The sequence below is a fragment of the Dermacentor albipictus genome, chromosome 1 (assembly GCF_038994185.2).
Source record: "Dermacentor albipictus isolate Rhodes 1998 colony chromosome 1, USDA_Dalb.pri_finalv2, whole genome shotgun sequence".
NCBI lineage: Eukaryota > Metazoa > Arthropoda > Arachnida > Ixodida > Ixodidae > Dermacentor > Dermacentor albipictus.
The window spans coordinates 492,467,844-492,481,279 of NC_091821.1; the positions used below are offsets into that span (position 1 = coordinate 492,467,844).

Here is a 13,436-nt window from a genome sequence, read left to right on the forward strand (position 1 = left end):
GCGCTGTTCCATTTTTGTAGCGCAATACAAAAACACAACTTCACTTATCACGCTCTCATGGGTTGCGTGTTTACCGCATGAGATTGACACTTTCACTGAGTGTCTGGGAGTGTCTGATGGACAAACTCTGTGAAGCGAGCGCCTGCATCGCTGCCACATTTCTTCCAGCGTTGCCAGTCTCACTACCTTTCTGCCACGCCTCGTATACAAGATTCCTAACTTTTAGTTATTGTATTCGTGATATATATATATATATATATATATATATATATATATATATATACATATATATATATATATATATATATATATATATATATATATATATATATATAAAACGAATACAATATAACGTATAATAATACTATTTTTTGTGGTATAACCAAGACTGTCCTTTGCAAAAACTGAGATTCCCGCCGAACCCGAATGCACACTTGAAAAAATATCGGTTGTTTTCAAGTTTTATTCATTTTCCTTTGCGCTGGACATTCCATAGAAGTTAACTCTGACTATCATGCGGAAATTTAACAGTAATATCGGTGTATGATTTTTCGGCCAGCATACACGTGCCGCCAACCATTGACGGTGCCTGAAAATTAATAATATTTTCTTCTTTTGGCTTGGACTGCTAGAAGTAAAAAACCTTAGAAAGCTTTTTTTCCTTATTTGCGGATTATTTGCTTACATGAAATATTTCCCTCATGTACTCCGTTTTTGCTATTCTGTAATTCTAAGAAAATAATAACGCTTGGCCGGTATACTTCACAAAACATAATGCAGATTCACCTACATGCATACTCGCCTGTGTTGCGTTTTACTTAAACTCTGCAAATTGCATCATGAAATAAGCTATAGTTCATAGTGTTACGCGCTATTCGCGTGCACTGAAGAACGCATCATGCCGAGCGTGGAAGAATGCCCCAGAAAGACGGTGAAGACGATGGTCAGAGTAGCGCTGGTGTTGTTGTTCTGCCATCTTGCCTGCAGCCGTATCTCTCTGTATATATCTTGCAAATAATATTTCCTATCCTTTTTGGCTATTCTTATCCCCGTAGCATTTGGGTGGAGGAGCGGGGCCCCCACACGGTACAACGGAGCTCCGCAGCGACCGACGCTTGGCCTTCTCCACGATGGCGGAAGAGGGGTCGGCGCCCACCGAGGCCTGTAACGGAAACGGTCGTCCTGGCTCAGCTAAAAGGCCCAGGCACATTCTGCGGGACAGCCAATGTCGACATCGAGGACTGGCTACCCCTGTACGAGCGTGCAAGTAAAATAACCACTGGGATGAGACGATCATGTTGGCAAACATATTATTTTACGTCAAAGGAACAGCCAAGGTGTGGTTTGAGAATAACGAAGACGAAATTGGGAGCTGGGATGCATGGAAGTAAAATATGCGTTTTTTGTCGGCAATTCTACAGGTAGAAATGCAGCAGCAAAGAAGGAGCTGGCATCTCGTGCGCAGACAGCGACAGAGTCATTACTGACTTATATACAGGGCGTACTTGCACTTTGCCACAAAGCCGACGACGACATTACCGTGTTTGAGAAAGTGGGCCACGTCTTAAAGGGCATAGCAGATGACGCCTTCAATCTGCTAATCTGCAAATACTGCGACACCGTGGATGCTATCATATAAAAGTGCAAGCGCTTTGAGGCCGCCAAAAGTCGACGCATTGCCCATCATTTCGCTCGACTTCCGAACACGACAGCAACGTGGTAGTGCGAAGACGTACCTGAGCCGTCAGGTGCCGCTCACCGTAGAACACGTGAAGAAGATAACCCGCCGTGAACTTCACGCTGTCTCCTGCTTCTACATGCGGCCGTACCTATGACCATAGCTCCTAGCTGGCGCCACTTGTCTAAGCTGTCGTTCATCTGGAACTCTCCAATGCTGGCCTGGACTCTGTGCGCCGCAGCTCCTTACCAGCCGATCGACCGCTTTTGGTCATTTTCGCACGCCCAAGGTCAAAGGCTGCCGTTCTGTACTTGCAATCCAACTGAGCGGAAGACTGCTGCTGACCGTCCCTTTTCCTTCCACAGCCGTCGTATTGGACACGTGGCCGGCCATTGTAACAGCAGGTGGTGGTGGTATCAGGCGCCCTATGGATACAACCGTCGCCTCGACATGGATCATGGCCGATTTCAGCCCTACCGCGAGCTTTCCGAAACCTTCGGCAACGACACTCGCTCCATACCGTATCGTCGTTCACCATCCCCGCGTGGTCACGACTGCCCTTTGCCGTTGTCTCGTCACCAATCTTCTCTCTCGCTCCAATTCCGCCGACCTACGTCACCGATTGAACGACTCTCTTGGGAAAACTAGACGATGCGGCTTCCAGAGGTGATGCTGCATCGACGACTCGCCTGTCAAATCCTCTAACCACACTGCAGACCAGAAGGAACCTGATAGACGTTAAACTGGATGACGCAGGTGTTGTTGCTCTAGTGGATTCTGGGGCACAGATTTCAGTGATGGATTCGGAGCTTCGTCGTCGCCTCAAGAAGGTCCTAACACCACCCACAGTACCGTTCATTCGCGTCACCGATGGCAGAACGTTTCCCGTGCAAGGGATGTGCTCCGCTCGAATAAGTGTTGCTGACCGATCCACAAGCGTACTACTTGCCGTGCTAGAGAAATGCTCCCAAGAACTCATCCTCGGTATGGGTTTTCTATCTCCGCATTCTGCCTTTATTGACTGTGAAACCGGCTTGCTTCAGCTAGACCTACCATGCTACCATGACGCTCCTTCTGCACGCCAACCGCGCTTCTTCTTAGTGGATTACGTTCGTCTACCTCCTCAAACCGTTATATATCTGAACTTGCGGTCTTTTCCTCGCATTCCCGATGGCGATTACATCTTGACCGCCATCATTGACGTCTTATTCGCCAAAAGCGTCGCTCTTCCTGACACTCCTATTACAGTTATGGATAATCGAACGTCTCTACCCATATTGAACTTTAGCTGGTGCACGATTGCTGGGCATGATTCTAGCCGACATCTCTTCTATCGATGAGTGTGCTGTTTTTGCATTCATCGCCGATGCTTCTTTGTCCTCTCCCCCTTCCCCTTCGCACGATCTCGTCGATGGTGATATTGACAAGATGATAGCGTGTGACCTCCTTCCTGCTCAGACAGCCGATATGCGGCACATATTGATGCCCTGCCGCGACATCTCTGACTTTAATGACCGTCCTTTGGAACAGACATCTGTGGTCACTCATAAGATCAATACTGGGGACGCCTGCCTAATGAGACGACGTGCTAATCGCGTGTCCTATGCCGAGCGAGAAGTGATACAGCGTGAAGTAAACAAGGTGTTCACCAAGGACGTCATTGAACCTTCATGCAGTGGGCATCACCGGTCGTCCTAGTCAAGAAGAAAGATGGCAGCTTTCGCTTCGGCGTAGACTACCGCCACTTAAACAAAGTAACGCGCAAGGGCGTCTACCCTCGGCCTCTGATCGATCACGCTCTCGACTGTCTACACGGCTCTGCCTGCTTCTCTTCTATCGACCTGAGGTCAGGATACTGGCAGATATCCGTCGATGATCAATACCGTCAAAAGACCGCATTTGTTACGCTCGATGGACTTTACGAGTTTAAGCCAATGCCCTTTGGACAGTGTAATACCCCAGCCACATTTCAAAGGATGATGGAGTCCCTCCTTCGTGGATACAAATGGTCAACATGCCTCTGATACCTCGATGATGTTATCGTCTTCTCACCGACATTTGAAAGCCACGTTAGCCACTTGTCGGCAGTTCTTGAAGTTTTCTGGCAAGCAGGCCTTCAGTTCAACTCTACCAAATGCCGTTTTGGCCGCCGCGAAGTCACTGTGCTTGGCCACCTTGTGAGCGCTGAAGGCGTGCAGCCTAACCCAGAAAGAATTCGCGTTGTCAAAGACTTCCCTATACCACGTTCCACTAAGATACGGAGCTTTGTTGCCTTGTGCTCATATTTTCGACATTTTGTCAAGAGCATCGCCGACGTTGGCCGTCCACTCACGCAGCTTTTAAGAAGGAAACCTATTCTTTTGGTGGGTCGTCCTGAACAGGCCACCGAGTTTCACACGCTCACGGTTTTTCTTACGTCACAACCCATATTGGCCCATTTTGGCCAGTCAGCCACCATTGAACTTCGAACCGACACCAATGGACATGGTATCGACGCTCTTCCTGATGTTCGACCGATTAGTCGAACGTCAAGATTAACTTCTTTTTTCGTGTCAGTGCTTCAATGTAGAGCTCAGAAGCGTAGGCAGCGATGACTATCGTAGTGCATTATGTTAGCGCCGCGACGAAACTGAACGAGATGTACTAAACGCCTGTTTTTAATTGTGACTATTTCTCTTCGCAGTCTCAGTGCGAGGTCTCAAAGCCGATAATTGTGACAAGGGAGGTTCTCATCCAAATGGGAGTGCCAAGAAGAATCAGGTGGGCGTATATACGACTACATGAATTCAATTTGGCCCAAATAACTTCACCAACATATAGACAACATGCACGTGACGTCACGGACGCACCTTCTCATTGTGCTGTTCCTCCAACATGGCGGCTAACAAAGATGAGTTCGGCGTATCACGTTCGCTGCCACGTGTAACCTGTTTTAGTGCCACTGCAATCCGTTTGGTACACATCAGGCAACGCTACGGAGCTTGGAAATACTCTTATCACTGCTCGCATCCTCGACAAAAATATTGTGCCCAATACGTTATGTAGGTGCACCCTGAAATCCGATGTTAAATTAGGTCTCGTATTCCTACGTCATGAAATCTGCCTCACATGTAGGGCGTCGGAGACCTGTAACTATTTACCTCTAAACCAGCAGAGTTACCTGTTCTTGCGACGAGAAGCCTCAGCACATAAGCTGTGCTCGCGACCAAAATATAGTACATGGCCTGCACTGAAAGCGCAAATGTTTGCAAAGAATATGTGATTTGAGCTGAACTTGAGCCCACGAGTTGTAGTTGTAATATACGAAGCAGATTTTACCTCGCGAACGTCGCAGATTAAAAAACAACTGCCTTGCGAAAGGCGCGGCGTGAGACGCCTGTGACCGCACCATAATTGTGTAGCTTCCGCAGCGTTGCCTGCCATATGGGAAACGGAGTACAAAGACACAGTCGGAACGCTACTGGCGTCTGTGCGAGAGTCACGGCTGAACCGTGAAAAACACCGCGCGAGACGCACAGAATGCCCAACTTCCATATAGCGCCTATAATATTCAAGTTTTCACAGTGCTGGTCCTCCAACACTGCGGCTAGGATCACGTCAGCGCAAGCCATCTTGCCTTTCAGTGGGCTGAGTACTTCGGTTAAGACCAAACAGAAAACTTCCGAGAGAAAAAAAGTCAGGAATGGAGTACGATAGAACGCATAGAAGACGATGGAGCATTCCGGGGACAGCAGACGTTGGGACCACTCGGACTTCTCACCTACACGCAATGCACTTTCTGCTTCGTGCACGACAACGGTAGTCCAGTGAAGTCAAAATACAGAGTTATGATGGGCCTGAGTCAGCATAACTTAATCTAGTCTTATGCGCTGGAAGCCGCAACTAAAATCAGACAACCTTTGAACGCTGTGTTTTTGCTTGAACGACCCCATTCGCTTAATAAAGACAATAAACAAAACTACAAAACAAATTTTAGCAAAATGGATTTTTTTTTTTCCGGTCGTGCGCACGTGGTATCCTGGGCCAAAAAATTTTACTGATGTGTGCAGTTCTACGTCTTAAAAAATGTCAGAAAATTAAGGGTATCATTGTTTTTAAATTACGCACATTATCTGTTCAAGCAGAATATTGATTTCTGCCACTTGGTGGGTTATATTTGGAGGACTTTGCAGCGCAGACTACACAAGGAGCACTCTACAGATTACTACGGCGCATTCTACAGATGATCTGCAAGCGTATAATCTGTAGAACTACATGCGAAAATAGCCATTTATTAATTTTTCTTTTGAGATACCATGTATTCACGAGCATCAGAAAACAATCAAAACGCTTCGCGTTAAGGAAAATGCGCTCCCCGATATGCATTTTGCGGGACGATTTTGTGCAAGCAATATAAATATAAACATCAGATATAGTATAATGACACGTCTTTGTACAATTGGGCGTGGAGTAAGACCAGTTCAGAAAAAAACACGCTAGGCTTACTGCCAACAACACTAGGTGCTAGCGCGTTTGACATTTATCAGCACAGCGTCGCAGCTAGTTTTCGAAAGTTCACTTTCATTGAATCTGAGTGTATGTCTCCGCAACATCTGTATTTTCTTGACTACTTGCTCTACGTTGGCACAAACATCGATCATCCGATTCGATATGCAAAGGCACACTAAGTACACAAACCATTCGCGCTCCACTAGTAAATTACCCTACGATATTTAAAGGGCCTCTGTCACCGCGATAAGAGGCTTGTGACGAAAAAAAAAAAGACCAAATACCACAAAAATAAAAAAACGCCCAATACCCGTGGCACACCCACTTTAACTAATTACACCGACTTGCCGTGTTGTCATGGGTTCGCGCAATGTCTTCTGGAGTGTTGCTAAATTTTATCGACAACTATTCAGCACAATGTGCTCTAAGAGAGAGAAACCCTAAACTTATCAAGCTTAAACAATCATCTGCAGTTTGGTGCAAACTTAACGCACAATGCGACAGAAATAACTGGACACGTATTCCCTGTCTTCTTGTTTCCTTTTGACGCGATAGCGTTAAGCGCAACGGAAAATCGCAATAAATACTGCATCGAGTGGAGCAGACGACGACACGTCGTGTGTCACTTGCTGGGCAAAAGTGAGCCCCAGCGTTTATTCAGCACTGGTTTTATACACGTTGTGAACAGGCGGGTAACGCCCTTATCACATGGGGGCGTATCGTGCCATGAACACAGAGCGCGCTGCATGCTGAGCAGATTAGATACAGATTACGATACATCCCCTTCGTAACGAAAAAAAAAAACTAAGGAAAAGGAGCGCTTTTAGCTCGGGAGAACAAAAAGAAAGTTAAAGAATCACTGCACATCCAAAACTACAGCAAAGATCAGAGCACTGAATACAGTCACGGCACTTGTTGAAAGTTCGCGTCATACATTAAGCGCCGAGGTGGTCTGCGTTGTCTTGTAGTCCTTGGAGCAGCTGCTTGTTGCGGAACTGTCGGCACAATGCTCGCTGTGCTGTTTGGGTTTTGCGCCGCCTCTGGGTCGTGTTGTGTGCTGGCAGGGGCAGCGTATTCTTGAAAAACACCTTCGTCGTCGTGAGGAGGACCGCTAAGGCGAAAAGATTCTCTGGTTGGCAGCAGATGCTCGCGGTTGCGTCGCAAGAGTTGCCCGTCTTCAGTCATGACAACGTATGACCTTGGTTGACCAGACGACTGAAGAACCCGAGCCTTTCTTCTCCATGATGAGCTGTCTTTTATTCTGACCGTTTCGCCGTTGTTGAGCGGTGCGAGTGGCCCTCTTGAGTAGTCTTTTTGCTGGCGTTTGTCAACCCGCCGGCTTTGTCCGACCTGAACGGCTGGTAGAGTTGTTCGCAGCGAGCGTCCCTGTAATATTTCGGCTGGTGACCAGCCGCATTCCAGTGGAGTTGACCTGTAAGCGAGAAGACCAAGCCAAAAGTCTTCTTTAGCTTCAGTTGTTTTCTTCAAGATTCTCTTGACTACTTGTACCCCCTTTTCGGCAAGTCCGTTGGAGCGGGGAAAATACGGGCTTGAGGTCACGTGTTTGAAATCGTACACTTTTGAGAACATGGCAAATTCACTACTGGAAAACTGAGGCCCGTTATCAGTGCATACCTCTACAGGTATGCCATATCTGGAAAATATGGCACTTGCTGCATCTACAGTAGTTTTTGCTGAAGTGTCTACGAGCTGTTGGACTTCGGGAAAATTCGATAGGGCATCATAAACACACAAGTAGGACCGACCTGCGTGGCTAAAAATGTCCATGCCGACGCGGTACCATGGTTGGTCTGGAACCGGACGCATAATCAAAGGCCCTTGCGGCGACTTGTAAGCGTACGTTTTACATACAGAACATGCCTGTGCAAACGTCTCGATATCAGTGTTCATTCCTGGCCAGAACACCAGGCGCCGTGCCCTTTCTTTGCACTTGTTAATTCCCATGTGGCCTTGATGAGTTCTTGCCAACATATCGCGCCTCATACTGGCCGGAATGACAATCTTACAGCCTTTCAAGAGAACCCCTTTTACTTCCGACAGCTCATCGGCAAAAGGCTTGAACGGTCCTTCAATTGGTTGCCCGTTCTCCAGGTGCTTTAGCACAGCGGCGAGCTGCGTGTCCTTTCGTGTCTCGGAAGCCAGTTCTTTCCACGTGGTTTCGCTGACAAGAGAATCAACCACACTTACTGCGTGCACTTCGACGTCGTCGTTGTTGTCTGCGTTATCTGCTGCGCCCTTAACGGAAGCCCTGGACAGCATGTCCGCCAGTAGAAGCTGTTTTCCTGGAACATAATGCATTAAAATGTCATAGCGTAGCAGACGCAAAAAAAATCGCTGCAGTCTTGGCGGCATGTCACCGATCGCCTTCTGCGATATGGAGATCAACGGACGATGGTCAGTCTCAACGACAACCTTCCGCCCATACATGAAATGGTGAAATTTCTCGCAGCCGAAAACTATGGCCATTGCTTCCTTTTCAATTTGTGAATAGCGTTGCTGCGTATCAGTAAGCACTCTGGAGGCGTACGCAACCGGTTTCCATGCACCGTTGTGATACTGCAGCAAGGCAGCACCGATTCCGTTTTGTGACGCATCGCATGATAACCTGGTTTCTTTTTCAGGGTCAAAAACTGATAGCAAGGGCTGCTTGCTAAGGCTGTCGCACAGCGCTCTCCACTCTTTTTCGTGATTTGCCGACCATTCGAAAACAGTGTCTTTTTTTAGCAAGCTTCTGAGAAGCGTTGTCCTTTCTGCTAGTGTTGGCAAAAACTTTCCAAAATAGTTCACGACACCCAGCATGCGTTGAACTGCTAGTTTATCACTAGGGGGTGCCATCTGCAACATGCACTCAACATGGGATGCATTTGGACGGATTCCTTCTTCGTTTATCACGTAGCCCAGGAATTCAATTTGTTGAACGCCAAACTCGCACTTTGCTGGATTGAACGTAAGGCCCGCACGTTCTGCCGCTTCTAGCGCTGATCTTAGACGTTGGTCGTGCTCTTGTTGGGAATTGCCCCACACGAGTATGTCATCGACATACACTCTAACGCCAGGAAGCGCGTCAAAATTTTCACTTAGGGTTTGCTGAAATACTTCGGACGCTGATGATATTCCGAAAGGCAGTCGCAAAAATCGATAGCGGCCGAAGGGTGTCGCAAAAGTGCATATCCTAGACGTCTCGTCATCTAAGGGAATTTGGTGAAACCCTGCGTTTGCATCTAGGCGAGTGAATACTCTTGCGCCGGCCAGCTCGGCCTCTATGTCTTCCCGCCTCGGCATCGCGTAGTGCTCGCGCTTGAGGCACTCATTTATTTTCCTGGGGTCCATGCAGACTCGCAGCTTCCCGTCTTTCTTTCGTACGATAACAAGGGGACACACCCAGTCTGTTGGCTCAGTGACTTTTGCAATTATTCCGGCTTGTTCCATACGTGACAACTCCTCCCGAAGTGGCTCCTCTAAAGCCAGTGGCACTCGACGAGGTCTCTGAACCACTGGCGTGGCGTCCTTGCGAAGCACCATGTGGTATACTCGTTTGACGCAGCCGGTGCTAGTGAAAAGGTGACGAAAGCTGGCAACCACTTCTTCAGAGCTGTTTTGCGACACGCTGTTCACGCGTGAAATCAGTCCCAGGCGTTCACTCGCCTCAAGTCCTAGGATTGCTTGGCGCCCCTTTCGTGCCACGAAAAAGCTCAGCATGGCAATGCAACCATTTAAAGAGACTTCGGCCCGCATGACGCCAATGTGTTTGATTACATCTCCGCCGTAGGAGCGTAAAATCGCGCTGCTGGGGTACAGGGGCGGCTGTGGGTTCATTTTGGCGTATAATCCATAAGGCAACAAATTTACCTGCGATCCCGTGTCAACCTTTAACTGAACTGCCACGTTCTTGATTTGGACTTCCACCGTCCAGTCATGCTTGCTGGACACATTCTTTGCGGATACATCGAGAATCTCGAAATCGTCTTGGCCGCTTTGCAACTCGCCAACAACTGCCGTCGCTTTACAACATCTGGCAAAGTGGTTTTTCCGCTGACATCTCCGGCACGTTTTTCCAAAAGCAGGGCACCTTCTTGGGGAGTGTTTTCCGCCGCAGTTTCGGCAGTCATAACGTGTCTGTTCTCGGTTTTCGCGGCTCGTGCTAGTCCTGCTGATAGGATGCACTTGGTGTTCCTGGTTCCACATTTCCTTGTGAGTTGCTGATGCTTCAGCTGCTTTACAGGCTTGTTCTGCTTTCTGCAGGGTCAAGTTGTTGTCCCTGAGGAGCTTTTCACGTACCGTGTCGTCATTTATCCCGAACACAATTTGGTCCCTGACCATCGATTCCGCCAAAGCTCCAAAGTTGCAAGCACGTGCTTGATTCTTCAGGTCTCGTAAGAAATGCTCCACTGGTTCCCCAGCAGCTTGGATTCTTCTCCTGAACATATACCGCTCGTGAACCTCATTGGTCTGTGCAATGCAATACTCATCAAATTTTTTCACCACTGTGGCATAGTCGTCGTTCTTCTCGCCTGCTGCAAACGTGAAGGTGTTAAAGACTTCAATGGCCTCTGCGCCCGCGACGCTCAAAAGCAACGCTGTCTTCTTGGACTCAGTCCGAGGCTTTTCTGCGACCTCTGACGCCGTGAGGAAAATTTCAAACCTTTGTTTGAAGAGCTGCCAGTTCTTGCGCAGGTCGCCTGTTGTAAGGAGCGGCTCCGGTGCTTTGAGGAAATCCATTTTCCGCCACAGGATCGCTGGTCTTCACGCGTCGTGCAGGAAGTGCATTGCCATGCTAACCACTTCTGACACCATGCATCGAGTGGAGCAGACGACGACACGTCGTGTGTCACTTGCTGGGCAAAAGTGAGCCCCAGCGTTTATTCAGCACTGGTTTTATACACGTTGTGAACAGGCGGGTAACGCCCTTATCACATGGGGGCGTATCGTGCCATGAACACAGAGCGCGCTGCATGCTGAGCAGATTAGATACAGATTACGATACAAATACGACTTAGGCATCCCGCGTCCAGCGTCGACCGTCTTCCGAGGGAAGAAGACAGACACTCCGAATCACACTTACCCAACTACGCAGGCCCTCCGTGTAGCGCAAAGACGTTACTAAACTGATTTTTTTCTTTCAAAGTAATATGCGTCAGAAAAATCGTATAAAGTATGACCTACTGAAGTGATAGCATCGGATTGTACTTTGGATATCCGAGAAAATATGATTCGGGATAACTCAAGCACAAAGCCCTTTTCCAGCGTTTCTACCATCCATAGAGCGGCGCGCCCGATTTCTTAAAACACCATCCAGATGGCGCTAGCCTCCGCGCATCCGCGGCACACGCAAGAGGCCGCGTTTCTACCAGAAAGCTCGCCTTCGTGCATAGATTCGCTGGCAGCGTTTCCCGGTAACCATTACGATTACATAAGCTACAGTTGACGGGAACCGTGAGAAGCAGTCAGGAATCTTTGAATGCTGTCGCGTTCCACTCTTAAAGGAGAAGCTCAAGCGTCCTCCAAAAATTATATTCCGTTTGCGCTACACTACATGATGCTATATACCAACGAGCCCACAAGTTTATCCTTTTGAGGTTTCAAAAAGATTTATTGGTACAAAGCAGTCCAAATACGAGAAAATATTTGAAATCTGCAACTTCTCATGGGCGTATAAGTGCTGGGGTTCCGGGCGCAAAATACTCTAACTTTGATCATTTTCTTTTCCATCCAAAGTATTACTTTAAATTGAAGGTTAGTGTTAACTGATACTGTCTGAATTTATTCAGATTTTCTATTTAGTGATCATTTGTTCTAAACAACACCACCATGTACGCAGTCAATTTGCCAACGACTATGTGAGTACCTTTTACTGTTAAATTCTTTCCGCACATAGTTCCTGCAACTATTGAATTATCTTCTAGTAAGAACTTAATTTGGACGAGTTGATGTCATCGCGCTACTTGAGTATGCCGTCAATATTAAATTGTGTTTTCAGCCGATACACTATCAGATGCCACATTCTTGCTGAACTGGGTCGTCATGTTTGTCCACAAGTTATATTTTGTCTTTTTTTTAATTTACGGAAGGCGAACTGAAATTACGCAACTTTGCTAAACTTTCAAGGAGATTAAAAATGAGCCATTTATTCGCATTTTTAGTCATTCCTTTGGTTATTTAACATTCAAATTTATATTACTCAAAACTTTTCTAACGACGTCTCCTTAGGTGCTGCACATGCTTTTTTTTTTCCCTTCTGCTACAGAACGTCCCGGAATTCCCTTCTGCGAGCTGGCATTAACATGATCTTTTCTTCTGCTTTCAGACTCACAAGGTCTATTTCTGCACTCAGGAATTTTTCGGAAGCATTCAACTGCAATGTCACTCAACCCATGAGAGGCTTTCCGAAATTTAACTGCTCTTTATACCGAGACAAGAGGCCTGAACATTACGCTGGAATATTATTTTAATGATTCGTTGTTTCGAAAAAGTCTTTCACCTAGCTCAACCTAATGCAACATGAGCCCTAAGCAACAAAGGCAATGAAGAGAAGTACTCGCTATAGGCCTATAGATTACAATACTCTGCGCAATAAAATACACAATTGCGAGCTGTCAAGAACTTCGATTTTCGTGTAAATTACATGGTTTCGGTGCTGTTCAATGTTGTGTATCTATGCTCAAAAAGATATGGACAACCTTTTGGGCTTACCTTCTTCCCCAACAATAATCATCCTTCTCGTGTGCTCTTTCTTTTTCACGCTCCTCTCTTACTACTTGCCGGTCAAGAAGGCAATGTCACGCTGACAGGGGCATGCGCCTCGTCACCTGAAATTAACATGTGCGTTAAACAAAGGGAAGGGATTCTGTATAGAGGATGGCTATTGTTTTTTGTTTTTTTTTTAGAGCCTAGGTGCACGTATGGAATAGCCGAAGTTCACCGCTTGTCCCCACGCTGCTGAGCGAATCGCAATAGCTTGGTACACTTAGGGGTCTTCGTTATTTGACCCTGCTCAGAGACAATCGGGCTGTCGTGAGACAGAGGCCGCAACCCGAATATACCGATAGCACCAGTCCTCACAGGCACGCATGAGTTTTTCTTAAGGATTGCGTACATATCTTTCTGGTATGCATCTGATCGCAACGGCGCCGGCTTACAGGCTTTGGCTAGCTACAGTCACTGAGCATGTGCTGGTGGGCTAGTTGGTTAAGCATGATTACAAAGACGGCGCCGAATAAAACAACACACGAAGAAGGGAAACACGAGACAG

General features: G+C 47.2%; 2 protein-coding genes across 2 annotated transcripts in view; one reads left to right on the forward strand and one right to left on the reverse strand.

The window, feature by feature from the left end:
- The window catches only part of LOC139054877 (uncharacterized), a 178,081-nt gene extending 165,464 nt beyond the window's left edge, over positions 1–12,617 (forward strand). The window contains exon 20 of the mRNA XM_070532559.1: positions 12,492–12,617. Coding sequence (XP_070388660.1) covers positions 12,492–12,581 — 90 coding nt within the window. The 3' untranslated portion in view covers positions 12,582–12,617. The remainder of the gene's footprint in view (positions 1–12,491) is intronic.
- On the reverse strand, positions 6,787–12,007 carry LOC135912969 (uncharacterized). Its single transcript, XM_065445593.2, has 3 exons — positions 9,569–12,007; positions 8,375–8,469; positions 6,787–7,598 (listed from the first exon to the last, which is right to left on the reverse strand). Exons 1-3 carry the CDS (start codon positions 10,904–10,906, stop codon positions 7,070–7,072), a joined length of 1,962 nt encoding a protein of 653 aa, XP_065301665.1. The 5' UTR covers positions 10,907–12,007; the 3' UTR covers positions 6,787–7,069.
- Positions 12,618–13,436: the final 819 nt, after the last annotated feature.

Coding starts and splice junctions, on each gene's coding strand:
- LOC135912969 (XM_065445593.2), bottom strand. CDS start 10,906: ATGGATTTCCTCAAAGCACCGGAGCCGCTCCTTACAACAGGCGACCTG. Junction 8,470..9,568: donor TCACTGAGCCAACAGACTGG/GTGTGTCCCCTT, acceptor ATTATGTTCCAG/GAAAACAGCTTCTACTGGCG. Junction 7,599..8,374: donor ACGACGTCGAAGTGCACGCA/GTAAGTGTGGTT, acceptor TCTCGCTTACAG/GTCAACTCCACTGGAATGCG.